Source organism: Lipotes vexillifer, unplaced genomic scaffold (genome assembly GCF_000442215.2).
Source record: "Lipotes vexillifer unplaced genomic scaffold, Lipotes_vexillifer_v1.1 scaffold1562, whole genome shotgun sequence".
Taxonomy (NCBI): Eukaryota; Metazoa; Chordata; class Mammalia; order Artiodactyla; family Lipotidae; genus Lipotes; species Lipotes vexillifer.
The window spans coordinates 1,517,189-1,536,944 of NW_006771471.1; the positions used below are offsets into that span (position 1 = coordinate 1,517,189).

Genomic DNA, 19,756 nt, shown 5'->3' on the forward strand with positions numbered 1-19,756 from the left:
GCTGAAGGGACTAGAGAAGAATCTGTCCTTGCCTTTTCCAGCTTCTGGTGGTTGCTAGCAATACTTGGTGTTCCGTGGCTTGTAGACTCATTACTCCAGTCTCTGCCTCCATCTTCACATGGAGTTCTCTGTGTGTTCCTCTGTGTCTTCACTTGGCTTTCCTATGAGGCCAACAGTCATTGGATTTAGGGCCCACACTAATCCAGTATGACCTCATCTTAACTAATTACATCTGCAAAACTGTGTCCAAATAAGGTTACATTCTAAGGTTCTGGGAGGACAGGAATATGTGGGGGACACTATTCAACCTTGTACAGTTACAGTAAGAATATGTATTATTTCTCACCTTTGTTTCTGTTCTGTTTATCCAGTAGATTGTAAAGACTTCCTAATAAAGCAAGAAATTAAGATTTTGCACAGAGCCTTTAAAAGATTTTATGCTATCATACACTAAAACTTTGTTACTTTCCCAATATATTTTAAAATTATAATACTAGATAGTACATTTTCCATCTATTAGGGGTAAAAAGAAATGTTATAATTTTGGGTTTTGCTACCTTTTAAAAATGCTTTTTCTCTCTCTTTTTTTAAAGGACTGCAGCATTCAAGAAAAAATACATTTAGAAATTCGAATACGAGAAGGGGTATGGAAACTCCTTTCTCTGAGCACTCAGAAAGACCAGATTTTGCATGCAGTTAAGAATCTCATGGTGTGCAGTGCTCGAATAATGGCTTACACGTTGGAGCTGCAGAAATTAGAAGATCAGATTGCAAATCAAATTGGAAGATGGTTAGTGACATTGTTTACCTATGGCTTTTAATGTACTTAAATATTTGCATTAAAAACACCATATAGGGCTTCCCTGGTGATGCAGTGGTTGAGAGTCCACCTGCCGATGTAGGGGACACAGGTTCGTGCCCCGGTCCGGGAAGATCCCACATGCCGCGGAGCAGCTGGGCCTGTGAGCCATGGCCGCTGAGCCTGCGCGTCCGGAGCCTGTGTTGTGCAACGGGAGAGGCCACAACGGTGAGAGGCCTGCATATCGCAAAAAAAAACCCAAAAACGAAAAAAACAGCACCATGTAATTTAACCTGAAATGTCAAATCACGAAAGCTTTTAAAAAATACACTGGGGCTTCCCTGGTGGCGCAGTGGTTGAGAGTTCGCCTGCCGATGCAGGGGACACGGGTTCGTGCCCCGGTCCGGGAAGATCCCACATGCCGTGGAGCGGCTGGGCCCGTGAGCCATGGCTGCTGAGCTCTGCATGGCCGGAGCCTGTGCTCCGCAGCGGGAGAGGCCCGCGTACTGCAAAAAAAACAAACAAACAAAAAAACACACTGAAGTAGCCTCTGATATCATAAACATTTTGACAGTAGGGCTCAGAGTAAACTTACTATTAAGGCAGCAGTTTTGACTGGCCAGTTTTGTTGTGTTCAGTACTTCCAGATTGTAAAATGAAGTGCTTAGGAAGCAAGGAGTGAGGAAATATTTTAGGAAGGACCAAGACTGATATCTGAGTGTATAGAAATGTAAATTAAAAAAAAACAAACTAATTGCTTAAAAATAAACTGATAAAAAGATACTAGCTGAGAGTAATGGAAACTTAGAAATTGAAATGAGTGGGCAGCAAAATTAAAGATATAAATGGAATTAAAGCTATGAATGGGATTAAAGCTATGAATAGACTTAAAGATATGAATGGAAGGGAGCTTAAAAATCTGCTAACACATACCTTTCATATGTTGAGTGTAAGTTCCAGAGAGGCAAGTGACTTACTCAAGGACACTTGAGTGACACTAGTGACGCTAGAACACTAGTGAGTGTTCTAACTAGCGACAGAAGCTAATGAGAGGGTACTTACCATTTGCTAAGTAACTTCTGGTCCTTGTTCTCTCTGTCACTACTGTTGGCCTTTTTGGATCAGGTCTAGATTTTGTGTATGAAATTTACATCCTATCCTATTTACAATGCCAAGTCTTATTTGGACCTTAGGATTGACTCAATTTAGTGGCTAGATATTGGTTTCCTTTTTAATATAAATGGTTTCACATTATCCATTGTTGATCAGTTTTAAAGCTGTAACACTAATTAAAAGTTTCTTTTTAGACATTAGTGGCCATTGATTGGGCTGTTCATGGTACACCTCCATGAAATTCTTGAAAAGTAAGGTAAAAACACAGGTCAGAGAAAGAGATTTTTGTAAAAATAGAATATTGATGAAATCGTATAATAAACACTTATGTATGTAGTGGCTAATATTTATTAGCTTTATTCCTTTGGGATAGCTATTTAATCTCTTTGTGCCTTATTTCCTTCATTACAGTTGACATAATAATATTTACATTTTGAAAATTAAGATGATATATATTAAAAACCTAATAATACCTTTTATGTAATTAGTACTCAATGTATGTCAAAACAATTTTCACTATTATTTATCCCTGGCATTATAAAATGAAATTATTCCAGTATCATAATCCAGGAAAATATTTTTCAGATACACATACACTGGATTAAGTCAGTGCTTCACCAGCTGTGTCAAATACATTACTTAGAGTAGATGATTTTGTATCACAAGATATGCAAAGCCAAAGAATAAATATGACATATCTTTTTATAGCATGAATTTTTAAGATAAAGCATGAGGAATTTAGGATTGTGGCATGGTTTTGGATTTTTTTTTTTTTTTTTTTTTGGTTTTGGATTATGCTACTCATCGGGATACATGTTCCTTCTCCCCAGCCTTTATAACAATATGTTGTCAAGGGGTGGGACTGTTTAAGTGGAAGAATTTTAGAAACACTGGTTTAAGTACAGTGTGGGACTAAACACTCAATATTGTATCATTTCTCACAGTTATATGGAATGTCCCTCTGGGAATCATGTCTACCCTTCATATTCATGTTCTTTAAGTATTTATAACGAATTGTGAACTGGCCATTTTCTTTAACAGCTTTCCTGCAACTTTCCTGAAGTTGCTGATTTGGAAAAATGTTAAGTAAGCTTAATTCCTGTTGGATTTATATAACAAAGACAAGAAAAAATATCTGGGACTCTCAACTGAAGATGTGTACAATTTTCAATTTCTTTACTGATTATCTTTGATAGATGAAAATAGCTTTGATGCTATATTTGTTTTATATTTGAACATGTATATTTGTTCATCACTCATTGCCTCCATTAATATTGAATTATTTCTTTAAAAAATCTGAATATTCTATATGAATTATTTTGTTTACAACTTCATTTTGTTATGGGCAGATATAACCTGAGGTTACTGATCAAACATAACTGGAAATTATAGTACTTTCCTTCTTACTACATAAAAATGATCTAAAGATAAAAGAGAATCCCATGATAGTTTTTTAGTTCCTTGAAGAAAGTTATGTAAATTATGCCATTTGGTTAGTCAATCCAATATTTATTGAATATCTACTACTTGTAGAACACTTACTTAGTATTGTGCTACTGTATCCAAATTCAAAGAACAGAATTTGTCGAAATGTGAGTATATTTGTGTATTCAGCAGTCAAATACCTTACCTTTAGAGACTCAGTAGTCTGTTCCTTAGCTTGGTTTTGATGGTCTTTAAGATAGAAAAGTGCTCCACTTTTACTTTGCTACCAGAATTAAAATAGCATTTTAGCGAGTCTCCTGTCTACCACTAGTCTACCTTCTCTAAAATTTTATGATAAAATGTAAAAAAAATTAATACAGACAATACATCTAGACTCTTTCAAAGAAGAATCAAATCACTATGAAATGGTAGAATCGAGGAAGGTCTAGTGGAAGAATTGGGTCTGAATCTTCCAGATCATAAAGGGTGGGTAGAGTTTGGTTTGTTGAGTAGAAAGAAAGCAGATTAAAAGTAAGAAAAATAGCAAAACAAAAGCTTAGGGTGAAAAATGAGCATGAATTCAAGAACATTGAAGAGGTGTGTTTGGTTGAGGCTGAAGATCAAGCCAAAGTTGAAAAGGAAGTGGGTAGCAAAATTCAAGAAAGTTTACAATGACATCAGGTTAACTGGTATTAACTAACAGCCTTTCCAGGTGCCAGATACTGTGCTAGGGTTTCACAAATACCACATCACAAACTGAGAGAGGTATAAACCTCTTTATTAAAGATTTGGGAACAGGAACTTAGAAAATATTGGATAACTGTTTCAAAGGGCACACAGTGACTCTGTGACTAGGATGTGAACCCAAACGGCTTTTAACATTGATTTCATTGTTTATCTTTTACCATTTTATTTTCAGTAAGAAAGAGGCATGATAAAATGGGAGTTTAGGAAGGTTATCTGGCAGTAGAGTATTGAAAAGGATGGTGAGGCAAAATAATTGAAATAATAAATTTTTAGGGAAAATATTTAAGAACAGGCAGATAGAGAAGTGATCAAATAAGTAACTTTTGATGCGATAAATGAGATAAAAACTAGTGCATGAGTTTTGGGTTTTTTTAATAGATATTTACTCAAGGTCCTCTTGATACAGTAACAACGATTCTGCAAACAGTTTCACTTATTTCTCAATTTATTATGAGTTCATTAAAGTAAGCAAATAGTCTTACTTCATTTTACAGCCTGTTTAAACTGGGGTTCCAGGAAAGAGTTAAGCCCTAATGCCCCAAGACATGCATTGTATACAATGACTTAACTTCTGTGTATTTAGAATAGTGCTAGTTTGGTACCATTCTTGGGAGAATTGAGAAAATAGTCATTCTCTGGTTTAGTTGAGGAACCCCACTTGAGAAATCAGTGATAGACTATATCATTTATTCTTTTTTTAACCAACTATCTGAGAATATTGGTAATTGGTTAAATGTTCCATTACCATAATGTTCTAATAATGTAACAGAAGCTTTGTTCTCCTTAAATGTATGTAATTATGAAACACCTTCTGGTATACTATCTATTTTTTACATCTAAATATGCAAAAGATACCCAGATTTGTGTAAAATTCATAATAAATAGAGTTGTGTAAAATTCATAATTATGAAACACCTTCTGGTATACTATTTTTTACATCTAAATATGCGAAAGATACCCAGGTTTGTGTAAAATCCAGAATAGAGTCAGGGTGACTCAAAAAAAAAGTAGAATATGGAAAGTTTTCTAGGTTGAGTAGACAGTAGCTAGTGAGGGTACGGGGTGGAGCACGGACAGCTGACTGCCTTATTAGTTCAAAGGGTAGGATTGCTTGGTTACAGCAGTCTGTCAATATGCTAGTCTTTCAACTGGTAAACGAGACTATCTCCCTACCTTTTCCCTGCATCTTATAGCCATATATACCTACTTTAAAGACTTGCTTATATTGGTCCACTTCTTAAAAAATAGCTAATGGTTTCCGTTTACTAAAATTCCTTAGGTAGGCATCGCATTCCAGGATCTTCGTGGTCTGACCTCAAACTACTTTCATAGTAGTTTACAAATTAGTTCTTAACTTTCTACTTTACAGATATATTTCAGCCAAATGCTTGATCTGTATCCCCAAAACAGTTCTTGAATTTTTCTGTCTCCAGTGCTTTTGCTTATACCGAAGTGCCCTATCTTCCATTCCCATTTCATAAGACCTCTTTTGCTCTGCAATACCCTACTTGCATCATCAAAGTTTCCTTTGAAATTGTATTCAGAAAAAGATCATTTCTTCCTTTATGCTCATAGTAAGGACTCAAAAATGATTATTTGCCTCCTTTTAGTTCTAGTAGCATCTGAACCATGAATATCTCACTGTAGTATACTATATTCTAATATTCTATATTCCATTTATGAACATGTATTATCAATTAAATTATAAACTTTTAGGGGCAGGGACAATGTTGGTTCTTACTTATTAGATGAAGAAATAGAGATGATATCACCACTCATTTCATAGGGTCATTTTTGAGGATTTAGTGCCTGGAGCTTGGAGGCAACTCAACTAATGTTGATTCTTTTCTCTTTCTTCTTTGTATCCCCAGAACACCTAACAGTGCTGTATAACTATTTAAGAACAATTTAATTTGTGCTTCATAACGTTTTGCCTCATCCTCCCTTCCATGTGTATGATGAGCAAATAGGGCTTATAATGTAATAACAGTTAATTATATGGCAGTTACTCATTTTTCTTCTTGTTACTTTCTTCCATGTTCTTAGGTTCTTCCTGTTTTTGTTGGCCTCTGTGCTTGACATGTTCCAGATTATCATTTACTGTTTTCTACTTCGTTCACTTTTTTAAAACCAAATTTTATTCTGAAATTTCATATGTAAAAAGTTTAAGAATAGTGTAGACATCATGTATATTCTCCACCTGGAAGGACCAGTTAATAGTTTGCCATATATGTTCATCCACTCTCCTTCTCTATCTTGGTACTCATACACACAGACACATACTCACACAGATATGCATGCATGCGTGTACACACATACGCATTTTTCTTTTTCTGTGTTGAACCATTTGAAAAGAAGTTGCAGATAACATGGCATGTATATCTCAGTAGTTAAGCGTGTATCTTCTAAAAACAAGACCATTCTCCTACATAACCAAAATATGGTTATCATATATAAAATATTGACAGTAATTGCATAATCATCCACTAATATTTAGTCCATATTCAATTTTACCTAGTTGTCAAAAGAAAATTCTTTATAGTTGCTTCTCCAAAACAGACTTCAGTCAAGATTCATTTGGTTATGTTTCTTTAATCATTTTACCTTTATCTAAAAACTCCTTGCCATTGATGCTCTGAAGAGTCTAGACTTTAAAAAATATCCTTTAAAAATATTCTGCACTGTATATTTGTCTCTTTAGGGGAGGGAAGAATTTCTGCTCTACCCCTCTTGGTTCTTTTGACTGGTCTAATAATTAAATAGATACAAGACAGATTAATAGGAGAAAAACAAATTTAATTTCGCACATATGGTGGTCCCATAGGTATAAGACTCAAGAGGTGACCAAAGCATGTTGTTTATACACCTTTTTAGACAAAGAGTAAATTATTTGTGAAGATTTGACAAAACAAAAGGGTTTGGGCTTGGAGTAGCAAATTAATGAAGGAGTAATGAAGTTTGTTTATACAGCTTCCTCTGCCCCAAACTCTGTATCTCTGGTAATAAGGATGCCCTCCATCCTCCAGCATAGGGAGGATATCTTCCCATGGGAGCTTTGTTTCCTGCTTTCAGGGGAACAAAGGAGGGTTAGGGTGTTCTTCTTGCATGGGCTGTTTCTCAAGTGACTTTATTTCATTTTATTTTAAATAAATTTATTTATTTATTTATTTTTGGCTGCTTTGGGTCTTTGTTGCTGCACGTGGGCTTTCTCTAGTTGCGGCGAGCGGGGGCTATTCTTCATTGTGGTGCACAGGCTTCTCATTGTCGTGGCTTCTCTTGTTGCGGAGCACAGGCTGTAGGCACGTGGGCTTTAGTAGTTGTGGCACGCGGGCTCAGTAGTTGTGGCTCACGGGCTTAGTTGCACCGCAGCATGTGGGATCCTCCTGGCCCAGGGCTCGAGCCCATGTCCCCTGCATTGGCAGGAGGATTCTTTACCACTGCACCACCAGGAAAGTCCTCTCAAGTGACTTTAATTCGAAATAGTCAACATTCCACTTTGGCATATTTTGGGGTGGCCTCCCACAAACCCCATCATCTAATTGTTTCTTTTGGTATTATTGAACCTTTTCTCATATTCCCTGTTTTTGCTGTAACTGGAAGTTGGATCAGACTTAATCAGACTCAGGTTAAACATTTTTTTTGCAAGAATTTATCTTGGTTAGGTTGGGTACTGCATATGCTGCCAATGTGGTATGATGTGATATTTGTTTTTACCGCTCTAAATGATGCTGAGTTTGATCCCTTGGTTTAGATGGCAGTTGCCACATTTCTCCTCTGTGATATAATGGTTTTCCCTTTGCAATTCGTAAGTAACCTTTGGGCTATAATATTGGGGCTGGGAGAATATTCTGTTATCCAACAAGCTTTCACTTAATGACTGTATCCATTTATGATCCTTGCCTAAATTATTAGGGCTTTACAAGTCAGTGATTATCTAATTCTGTTATTTTTTCTATACTTTTTAGCTAATATTCTTCTGTAAGGAAGGCCATTCCTCTTCTTTCTCTCTCCATAGATTTGTGGATTTTTATTTATTCAGTGTTTTATCATTTATAGTCATTAATCTTTTTGATAGATTAAATTTTCCCAATTTTGTTCAATGGAAGTTCCATCAAACTGGCTTCTTTTTTCTTTTGACCTGCTTCTGTATAAGTCATTAAGAACTTTCTTACTTTCTGGCCCAAAAGGTGACCCAGGTTTGCCTTGTATTTTCTGTGCCTTAGACCTAGAGTCAGCCATTTCTCTAATGACTCCTGATTCCCTTTAATGGTGAATAGTACTTTGAAACCAAGATGTGGGCACTAGGTGCGCTCATTGTTATTGGGGATCACTTCTTTTAGGCCTTGAAAAGAACATAGCTATGGGAAAGACTTTTTTAAAAATCATGAGTTTATATTGATATTTATAGGCTTTGTTTTCTTGAATTACTTTATATTTGTATCTCTTTTTCTTATGCTGAAAATCTTAATTGCTAAACAACAGTAATATATTTCCTCATTTGTTTTATATGTTTCTTATTTGTTTTCTACTATGATTATATAAAATAGTTTCATAATTATAGTACCAATATGATTGCTGACATAAACCCACCTGGGCAAGTTCAAGATGTCCTTGTAGTTCTTTTCCAACGTACAGAAATTATGGAAACTTTCCAATATACAGAAAAGTTGAAAGAATTGTATAGTGAAGACTGATATATCCATCACCTAGAGTCTGCAGTTAGTATTTTACTATATTTGCTTTATCCTATATCCTTTTATTTATCTGTCAATTCATCTTATTTTTTATGATGCAGTTCAAAGAAAGTTCCTTTTTGTGAGTGTGTATGTGTGTATACATACAAATATACATACATTCTTGTGGATAAAGGGTGAGGAGACTATGTTTAAAAGTTACTTAAAATGATCTTTTTCTCTCTGTATGGTTATGTCATCAGTTTCATAAACAGTCGTCATTTGTTACTTGTGTCAATTTGGGGTTGCCTTTTTTTCCCTCTTTGAATAAATCATGCTTTCTGGATATGTTGTATTTCTTTTTCCCCAAAGCTGGATTAGTAGTACCTGCCTCTGTCCCCACTTCAAGAGGCAGCCACTGTTCTGCTTTTTTTCCCCCACCATATGTTTTGCCTGTTCTAGAACTTAATACAAATGGAATTGTCTAGTGTGTACCCTATCCTTTTCATCAGCGTAATACTTTTGAGATTCTTCAGGTAGCTAGCATGTATCAGTGACTTGTTCCTCTTTATTGATAAGTAATATTTCACTGTATGAATATACCATGGTGCCACTTCTTTCCTCTGGGGTTGACTTTTCTCTAATTTCTTCCTGGTTTTGGTTGCTTGCCAGTCCCTTCAGGTAGTTGTTTTTTAATAGTTTTTCCATATTTCATATTGTTTCCTATGGGAGAATTTCTCTGATATGAGCTATTCCAACATTACCAGAAGATAAATTCATTTTGTTGCATCTTGAGCAAATAAATTTTTAGTTTTTTCTACTTTATGAAATATTTTGAAATTTTCTTTCTGACTTAATATGGTCAATTTTCATGACTGTCATGGGCTTTTGAAGTTATATTTCATTTTTCAGAGTACAAAGTTCGATATGTATATATATATTTATATATATGCAAAAGATTTATGTTATTATGTTTTTATTTTTTGACCACTTGAACTATCTTGGACTGAAAGAGATAGGTTAAGATTTTTGTTATTAAGGTTTTGCTGTCTTACCCTTGTATATCCTGTACTTAATGTTTTATGAAACATTTGGTACTTTAGTACTTGTTATATATTTATTGACAATTGCAGCCTTTAGCATTATAAGGGTGTCCTTTTGTTGTTGTTGTCCTATAATGCTTTTGGATCTGAGTTCTACAGTTTCTTGATAACAAGATCATATACCCTGATTTCTTATTGTTTGCATTTGTTTGGTGTATCTTTGCCCATCTCTTTAGTTTATTAACCTTTATGAATTGTTTGGTTGAAGGTGTGTTTCTTGTATTCATCCCAGAGTTCGGTTTTACATTATAAGCCTATCTGAAAATCCTTTTACTAGAGGAGTTAAGCATACTTACATATATATTACTGATATATTTGGTTTCAGCTTTGTCATATGTTCTTTTATGTTATGTTAACTTACGTGTATTATAATTATAGCTTGTCTTTTACCCTGTGGTCTGTTTTCTTTTTTTAAAATATTAATTTATTTATTTTTGGCTGCGTTGGGTCTTCGTTGCTGTGCGTGGGCTTTCTGTAGTTGCGGCGAGCGGGGGTACTCTTTGTTGCGGTGCATGGGCTTCTTATTGCAGTGGCTTCTCTTGTTGCGGAGCATGGGCCCTATCTAGGCACGCGGGCTTCAGTAGGTGTGGCTCACAGGCTGTAGGGCGCAGGCTCAGTAGTTGTGACACATGGGCTTAGTTGCTTCGCGGCATGTGGGGTCTTCGCGGACCAGGACTCGAACTTGTGTCCCCTGCACTGGCAGACGGATTCTTAACCACTGTGCAACCAGGAAAGCCCGGTCTGTTTTCTTTATTTAATTTAAGAAGAGTTTTATTGGTCATAGAAGTTACTAGAACTTTATATGTAAAAACTATATACTGATAACTTTATAATGACCTTAGTTCTTTTTTTCTTAGACTTCTATTTTGTTTTTCTGCTTTAAATGATATCATTTTGTTTCCACTTACTATTTTCTGTGTAGAAATCAATGAACTTATTCTATTTTCCTATTTCTTCCTTCTCTACCTTTCTTTTTTTTTTTTTAGGGTTGTATTTCTCCTTTGGTAGGTGGATAGTATTTACATACTAATCTTGTACTTGTAACTTCACCTTTGTTTTAGTCTTTGATCTGCAATTAAATATATATAATGTTCACTACCTGTCCTTTTGTTGTACTTCTCCAAAATTATCTCTTGTTTAGAGGAAACTCATGAGCTAGTAGATTCCACAACCTGAGTGCAGTTTTCTTCACATTCTTGCATGTTTAAAGTGCTTTTCTTTAGTGTTGGTACCTAAAGTGCAGCTTGGCTGGATACAAAATTCTTGGCCAACACTTTCTTTCCTTGAGCTTCTTGAATACCTTGCTCCATTGTTGTCGTGTTATCAACAAATCTAATGTCTATTTTTTTTTTTCCTTTATGGACTGATTTTTTTCCCTGTAAATGACTTGGTCTTTTTCATCTGGAAGCTGAAAGATGTTTTCTTTATCTTAAAGGCTGGTAATTTTACTGGAATGTGACTACGGCTGAGCATTTTAGCTCATTTAGTGCCTTTTAAATATGTAGATTCAGTTCTTTTATTTTCAGGTTTTCCTGGAGTTAAAGCCTCCAGAAAACATTAATTCTGTTCTATCTCATTATTTTATTTTTCTTATTTAAGGACTCCAGTTGCACACAAGTTGGATCTTCTTTGCCTGTCTTCTATGTCTTTCACTTTTTCTTTGATGTTTTTAAACTCTTTATTTTATTTTTGTTCTTTTGGTTCTTTGGGTTCTTATCCACTGTGTCCCTTAGTGTACTTTCAGTTTTATATTTTTGTCCTTGGGCACCTTGTATTTACTCTTCATTTTAGAGATGATTTTATTTTTTCCAGCTTCTTTCCTTGTTCTCTTATTTTTTTTTTCTTTTTGCATTATTTACCTGCTCTTTATCCTTTACTAATGTGAGGTGTTAGATTTCAGATTCATGGTTTATCTCATATTTGCAATAGCTTACTTAGCTACACTTAATTCATTTTGGAGTATCTTGTTACCTTGTTTGTTATTCTATATTTTTTGGAAAGTTTTTGGTGGGGTATTTTTATCAGCTGAAGCATTCTGATTCTTTCTACTTTCACTTTATAATAGCTTTCTGTGGGTGTTTGGATCCTTTTTTCTTGTTGTTCCTAATGAAACAAAATGAAATATGTAGGGTGTATCATTTTCCTGGGCCAAGTGATGGTGATGGGGAGGGGGTTGGGTAAAAAGGCTTACTTGGTTTCTTAGTTCAAGAGTGTTTTCTATTATTGGAACTATGAAAAGTAGTTTCTTTAATAAATTGTTCCTTTTGGGATGTTGGTTGGTTGGTTTTCTGATACTTTGATACTGTTTTGTTTCTTAGGGTTTTTAACTTCAGCTGCTTTCTCCTTCTTCTCCTCTTCCTCCTCCCCCTCCCTGTTCCTCTCCCCTTTTCCTCCTCCTCCCTTTTTTTTTTTCATGGCCAGGCCTTCAAAGGATACCTCCCCTATTGCATGTCTGTCTTCTCCACAAAACTAAAAACTTCTGAACCAGAATTATTTTGGAGCCCCTACCAGTGCTGTGGTAGCACTGGTTTTATATCCATTCTCTTTTCTTATGATCTTCTAGAGGAGATCATAAGTTGATCTTATTTGCGTTTTGCAATACCAGGCTCTTTACTTGGGTAAGGCCTCCAGGAACTGGTTTTGATGTTTTCAGTTGTCAATTTCCTCTCTTACATGTAAATTGAAGTTTGTGATAGTCTCTTTTCTAGTTATGCTGTCAGTGTGGGCTGTAGATGATTTTGCTTTCCTTGTTGACATGAAACCTTTCGTAGGATTTCCTGGAGAGATTCCAGTTTAGGAGGCTACCATTATTTTACACAAACTGGAAAGTCATACTCTGATCACTTTAACAAATGATTTAGTGCCTCTTCCACATAAGCTCCAAGTTAATACTGAAGCCAAAAATACAAACACTCACAAAGTAATCCTAGTATTTGTGTAGCATTTCTAAGAATGATTCAGAATACATTAAAAATATTATTGCATTCTGTAGCTATGAGGTTAAGTAGATACTTCCCGCATTTTACAGATGAGGTTGCTGAGGCTAAGAGGTTAACAGCAACTCATTAACTAGTTATTGATGGATAAGAGTCACACCTAAGACTTTAGTCTAAATCTACTGCTTGCTCCACCAAAAAGACATATCCTATTTTACTACATTTAGTATTCACTAAGTCTTTACTGAGTGCCTTAGAATGTACTGAGCTGTATACCAGGCACTGGTGATTGAGCAGTGAACAGAATAGACAAAAAAATCCATATTCTTGCAGAGCTTACATTTTAGCAATAATATTCTCCTCTGCCCCAACCCACTAGTCTGTCTCTTGCCTTAACTTCTTAAAACTGTATTTGGCTTTGTGAAAATAATACTAGTCAAAGACATTTATAGTACCTAATTTTAGGTTTCATTCACCATAATTCTGATTTTAATAACGCCACAAAAACTAGTTTCTCATACTCCAATTGCCTAGTTTAATTGCTTCTATACTACAACATAAACAAAAATAAAAATGTAGATTGCCAGTGAAAATTATGTACTCCTGGTATTTCTACAATAAAACATGGTATAGTTAAGACATTAATTATTTTATTTTTTTAAACTTTATATTGTTTGGTGTCTGTTGAAAAGAGGTTGTTGTCTCAAGGTTTGAAGTAGAAAACTCATCTTCCCAGCTTAACATAGCTATGAAGGTATTAATTTTATACCACGTAGTTTTAGGATGGTTTAAAAGTCCACATTAAGCATTTCTGTGTGTTTTAGTTTTCACTTATTTGCACAAGAGGTGAAGAATTTTATAACCTGCTTTCAAATAATAGAATAGTATTTAGAATTCTTCTAAATGCTTTGTTAATATAAAATACTTTCATCATTGTGTTATTTCTCATTGTATCTTGTTAATTCTGGAAAAGAAATGCTATTTTAAATTCCCATATGGAACAATATAAAATAGGATAATCCGTATTTACTTGGCCAATTTTAATACAGATTTTTGAGCAACAAAGTGGCTGATTGGCACCCTCTGTTGGTCATTTTATTTACCTACACGCAGAAATATAAGTTAATAAAACAGAGTTAAAAGTTTGTCTTATATATTTTTGTCTCTATCTTTTAAATTACAAGTCTTACCAAAATAATGCTCTAAACTGGGTTCATAGGAATAAGGTAAAAAAAAAAAAAAAGAATAAGGTACACTATTATTTAGCTGTGCTTTTGTTTGATTTTGTGGTTATTTGCTTTTTCCTCAGACTGGCTCTCTAACTGTAGCATTTAGAATTGACATTAACATTGCAGATTTTAAAACAACTGTTGATTTAACTGTAGCAAACTATTAGCTACAGTAGCACATTATTAAACAGATAATGTTTAACAATTTATTGTCAATTTGGATTAATTAGAAAAACATCACATTTTAGCACCCTAAATAGCAGTTGAGTTATTTGAAATGAAAATAATTCAAGCTTCTGAAACATGAGTCTGGATTACTTTAGTTCATCTCTCAGTTTTTTAAAGAAAGAATCATTCTGTAAGATTATATGGTTAATTGGATTTATATTATAATTTGATAATATTTGTATATAATAAGTTTGTTGACAGGTCCTGAAAATGCCTATGCAAGTAATTTTATACTTATAGGGGAGAAAGCTATACTCTGCCAGGTGGTTGAATAGTTTGGAGGGGAAAAATTTTTTTGGTAAATATTCAGCAAGTTTGCTTTTGGTGATTCTAATATTTTAGAATTTCACTTTGTCTGCCAAAGCCTCAAGTTTAATCCAATTTAATAATGCCTAATGGATTTCAATTTTAACATAATTTATGACCTATTCCATAATACTCAAGTTACTCACTGTATTAGAGCCTCCTTGTATTTTTTCACTGAAATAAATATTTTAAGAATTTATATTATGCATTGCTCATATAGAACGTGTTTTTAGAAGTATTACAAATGCCAACCAACTGTATTTATATTGTATTTCTTGTACCAATTTGAGGAAATTGAGATTTGTGTTTGGTTTCTAGTGGGCCTTTCAGTATATTATTTTCACCACAACATAGTAGACTATTCAATTGAATTTTTCACTCTGATGAATTAATAAGCCAGCTAAAATTCTCCAACGTGACAAACTGAACTTGAGTATAAATTACTGAACTTGACTCTTTTTAAAATTTATGATTCAACAAAACATTATTTTGAAATAATGAGTACTTTTATTTTTCACTGAGTGAATTTCCTTTTAACTTAAATACCAGTGTGACCATAAGGTAATTAGATAGGATCCTGAAAATTTATGGCTTTAAGTCTACTACATTACTTTAGTTACACCTAGTGCTTGATTCTGTAAATACCATATAAATGTCCCATATAAGCTTATCGACTTCAATACATCAGTAAATTCTTTTTGCTCCTTTGGAATATATTTCACCTGTAATACTTACGTGCTTAATCCACTAAGAGAGTAAAAAAAGGTGGGATGATGTATTTGGTTTTCAAATTTGGATGCATGATAATGAATATATATGCAATCTTTTTAACAAGGCTACTGAAATGTGTTAAGGTGTGTCATACTCTCCTGAAACTTAGTTAGATACACTTCAAACTCCCACCCAATCTTTCTCCAAAAGCCATTTTAGAATCAAAACAGTATTCAAATGAAAAGTTTCTATCTTACCACGTATTTGAAGTACCTAGTTAAATTAACTGGCAGTTAATTGGCTAACCAAATTAAATAGAGGCCAAAAAAGACTGCAAAGAAGAATACTCCTGGATACATTGCTCTAGAAATGGAATGCTAATCTCTAAATACAGGTTATTAGGAAATAGGATATTGGATAACTATTCAGAGATGGGATTGATTTGGTCTAATAGAAGATAACTATTTTGAAAAAAATTTTTTTAAATATGTAAGTACTTATTATTTGGTTGTGTCAGGTCTTAGTTGCAGCTTGTGGGCTCCTTAGTTGCAGCTCATGGGCTCCTTAGTTGCAGCTCATGGGCTCCTTAGTTGCGGCTCGCCAGCTTCTTAGTTGTGGTACGTGGGCTCCTTAGTTGTGGCATGCAAACTCTTAGTTGTGGCATGCACGTGGGTTCCAGTTCCCATACCAGGGATCGAACCCAGGCCCCCTGCATTGGGAGCGTGGAGCGTTAACCACTGCACCACCAGGGAAGTCCCTGAAAAAAATTTTTATGATAATAATATAGTCTACAGTCAGAACTGGAAATGTCTTATATCCCAAGAATTTCCTTTGAGACGTTTTCTATTGTCACGATAACGTTTTCCTCTCCACATTTTACTCTCTCTAGAGGGCTACTCCCTTCCTTTGCCAACTTAGTTCATTTATTGTTTCAGTGTATGCTTAGCTTTTTAGAACTTCAAGTAAATGAAATATGATATACCACACATGAATATGTAGCAGAGAGTAATTTTTAAAATATTTGTTAGATTTTATAAGGATAAGATACTCTTGGGCAGCATGTTCATGGTTGGGAAGTTCATTAACTTTTCCAGGCAACTATAATCTGGTAAGCTAGAAATATAATTTATGAAATGGTGATGCAAGGTATTAATACTTCCTAGGACCTGTACAAATATTGCACATCTTGTTTTTAAATGTAAGAGGTCACAAAAGCCTTTCATTGTAGAGTAAGCCATTATATAATCATCAGGGAATGTAAAGCTTGTATGAAAAAAATCAAAGATAATGGCTCTATATATTTCTTTTAAAGCCAGCTACTGTTGGCTAAACATCATAAAGTTTGAGTCAGATAGTTTATGTTAACTGGAAGTCATTATTATTCAAGGATGTGTTTATTTTTAATATTTAGGCATTTGTGAAAGTTCGTTAAAACAATTGCTTATTAGAGAAGATCCTTTTTTTCATTAGGGTTTTTTTCTTTTGACAGTGATGTGAATTTCGAAAGTAAAGCACGAACAGCATGTAAGGGAAGGATTGCCATATCAGGTATGCTATAATGGATCATTTTTCTATTGCTGAATAAATTCTATAAAGTAACTTCCTAGAGTTTGTGGGGCTTTTTAATTCCCTATGTCCATTTTCTTTTTTCATTTTATTTTGCATACCTCTATCAGAATATTTGTTCTAAAACACTGTTTTCATCATTATGCTCTACATTTGTGTAGAATTTTACAATTTGAGAAAACTGTTTCATGTATATTACATATATTATGAAGTTTTCTCCTCACTACAACACTGTGTAATAGGTAGGGTAGTTCCCTTTTTCTATAGACTCAGAGGTTAAGTGACTTTGGTTGAGCTGGGCTGCAAACTCAAGTCTTTTGACTCCCCATTCCCTTTTTGCTCAGAGTTTCAATACTGTGTTTAACGTTTGTCTACTCCAGAATTTCCATGAGGGTTGGAACCCTGTTTGCTTTGTTCATCACTATATAACCAGGAGCTAACACAGTGCTTGTACGTAGTTATCACTCAGTGAATATTGATTGGATGGATGACTACACTCCATTGCCCATAGGGTAGAGACTAGACTTCCCCCTAGAGTTTTCTATTCCCAAATATTTTTCTAGTCATATCTTCCACTACTCCTACACATAAGCTGTCTGCTTTAGCCAGACATTTCTCTCCCTGTTCTGTCAACACACCCCATGTTCCTAATACCCAGTTAGCTCTTGAAATAACTATATTATCTTCATGATCTATTTGCTCATCTATAAAGCCTTCCCTGTTCCCTGCTAGAAATGTTTTTCCCTTCTCTAATTCTTAATGCAGTTAGGAGACACTTTACCACTAGATGGCACTTATGCTGTGTTGTCTCAGTTTCTCCAAAGTGTTAAGGAAGCTAACGACAATGGCTTGGAGATGCCACAGATTGAAGTGAATAAATACATGGCTGACTCATGTGTATGCTAGTTAGATAATGTACCTTTTATAAATATTATCTCATTGGTACGTTTTGGAAACAACAGACCTCCAGCGGTCCTTAAGTAATAACTAGTTTGTTTCATTGGCTAAAAGCCTTGTTCTCTTAGCTCCAGGGAGCCTGCTGCTGTATTTCAGGCCCTCTTACCCAAGGAACTGTTTTGTTTTGTTTTGTTTTTTTCCCCAAGGAACTGTTTTTAAAAATGTCTTCATGTTAAAAATTCTCTTACAGGAAGGATATACCTGAATTTTACATATGACATAATTGTCCTAAGTCAGAGGAATTACCCTCAGCAAAAATTCTTCAGAAAAATATCTGAGCTATATATAAAAATCCATTGCTTGTTTTGTAGTTATTTATATTTGTTTTCATCTTTCCAATTATGAATGGAATATGTTTTATATCTTATTTATCCTTTTGATGCCAAGCATAGCACTTTTACATATTAGTTGTTCACTATGTTCAATACATTTTAATGTGAAAAAACAAAATATTATAGATCTTTAAAGGGGGTTTTCTAAAAAAACTTAAACATAATCCTCCATTCCTTGCTTCTGATGTAGTGCCACTCAGTACACAAATGAGATGTGTTAAATTGCTGTTGAAGACTGAATGCCATGATAAAGTTAGCCTCTACTGTCATTTCATAATAGTTTATGGACTGCAGCAATCATGAAATTAGCATTAACTCTCCATTTAGAAGAGTGTTTAAATAAAAACATTTAAAGTAGAGAAAAAACTATTTTCTTGACCATGAATACTCGAGTATAGAAATTAAACTTATTTCCGCATGTGTTTCTTCTTTTTAAAAGATAATTTTAAATTAAATTAAGGAGCCAAAAGTCTCAGAAAATGGGATACATACGTAATTTCTTTACATCTTTGCTTAGGCTTAAATATATCTTGTCTGTATATTTGTGAAAGATAAAAGCAAAGAACATTAAAAACTAATTCACCTTTATAAATCCATTTTCTTTTGACATGGGAATGAAAATGTGACTTTTGTTTTGATCAAAATGAATATTTGCAACAAAGTTTCATAATGTTTCTGAGATTACATTGATTTCCAGGAGATACCTGGGATTTCTATTTCTAGCTTCACCACTCACTGGCCAGATCTTTATAAAAGTAAAAAGAATAATTGAGGTTTATCCTGATTGTTTCTGCTCAACACCAAATAATTGCATATGGTAATTGTCTCAGCCTATTCACTAACTACTAATTCGATGACTAAAGCCAAATCAGTTCACAAAGTACATCGGTTTTCACTTTTGAAAATGATAGACTTCTAGGACCTGATAGCATCAAGTTAGCTATCCTATTATGGCTCTTTCACTTTACCATTAAAGTGTCAATTAAGACATTAAAAAAAAGACAAAGGTAAGTGTACTGTAAATTAAAACTGAGTCAACCATTTGCAAGAAGCTGGAAGGAATTTCTACTCTTCGAGACTGAATTTTAAAATGTAGCTAATGAGTTACACATCTTTTGCCATCTGAACAGTACATGACCACCTGGGAAATAGATAAGAAATGTCCACCTTCTCCTCTTGAGGATCTGACATAGCTATAGGCATGGGAAAGGGCAAGACTGACCAATAGGCCATGGTTGTACAGCAAAGTAAGTAAGGGTCCTTGTTCCTTCCAAGATAGTGTAAATAGTTAAAACCACCCTACTAGAAAAAGAATAGCTGTGAAAAAGAACAGTTGTGAAATGCAGTGAGTCAGCAATTCTGGTGAAGCAAGAAGCAGGCCCTTTGACAGGACATCAGCCAAGTCATAATTATAAAACAATAAAGGTGAGCCCATTAAAATCAAGAACAAAATAGCAATGTCTATTATATTAATATTACAACAGAGTTTTAGAAATTTTAGCTAAAATAGTAAGAATGAAAGATGTAACTACTGAAAAGAAATAGATAAATTGAGTACTATTTGAAGATAATAAATTGCAGACCTAGAAAATATAAGGAGATTTACTGAAACATTGTTTGAATTAATAAAG

The 19,756-nt window shown here is 34.4% G+C and overlaps 1 protein-coding gene across 1 annotated transcript in view; it reads left to right on the forward strand.

Moving 5' to 3' along the window:
- RTKN2 (rhotekin 2) overlaps positions 1-19,756 on the forward strand; it is a 77,383-nt gene that overhangs the window by 5,941 nt on the left and 51,686 nt on the right. The window contains exons 2-3 of the mRNA XM_007446807.1: positions 594-790; positions 16,760-16,818. Coding sequence (XP_007446869.1) covers positions 594-790; positions 16,760-16,818 — 256 coding nt within the window. The remainder of the gene's footprint in view (positions 1-593; positions 791-16,759; positions 16,819-19,756) is intronic.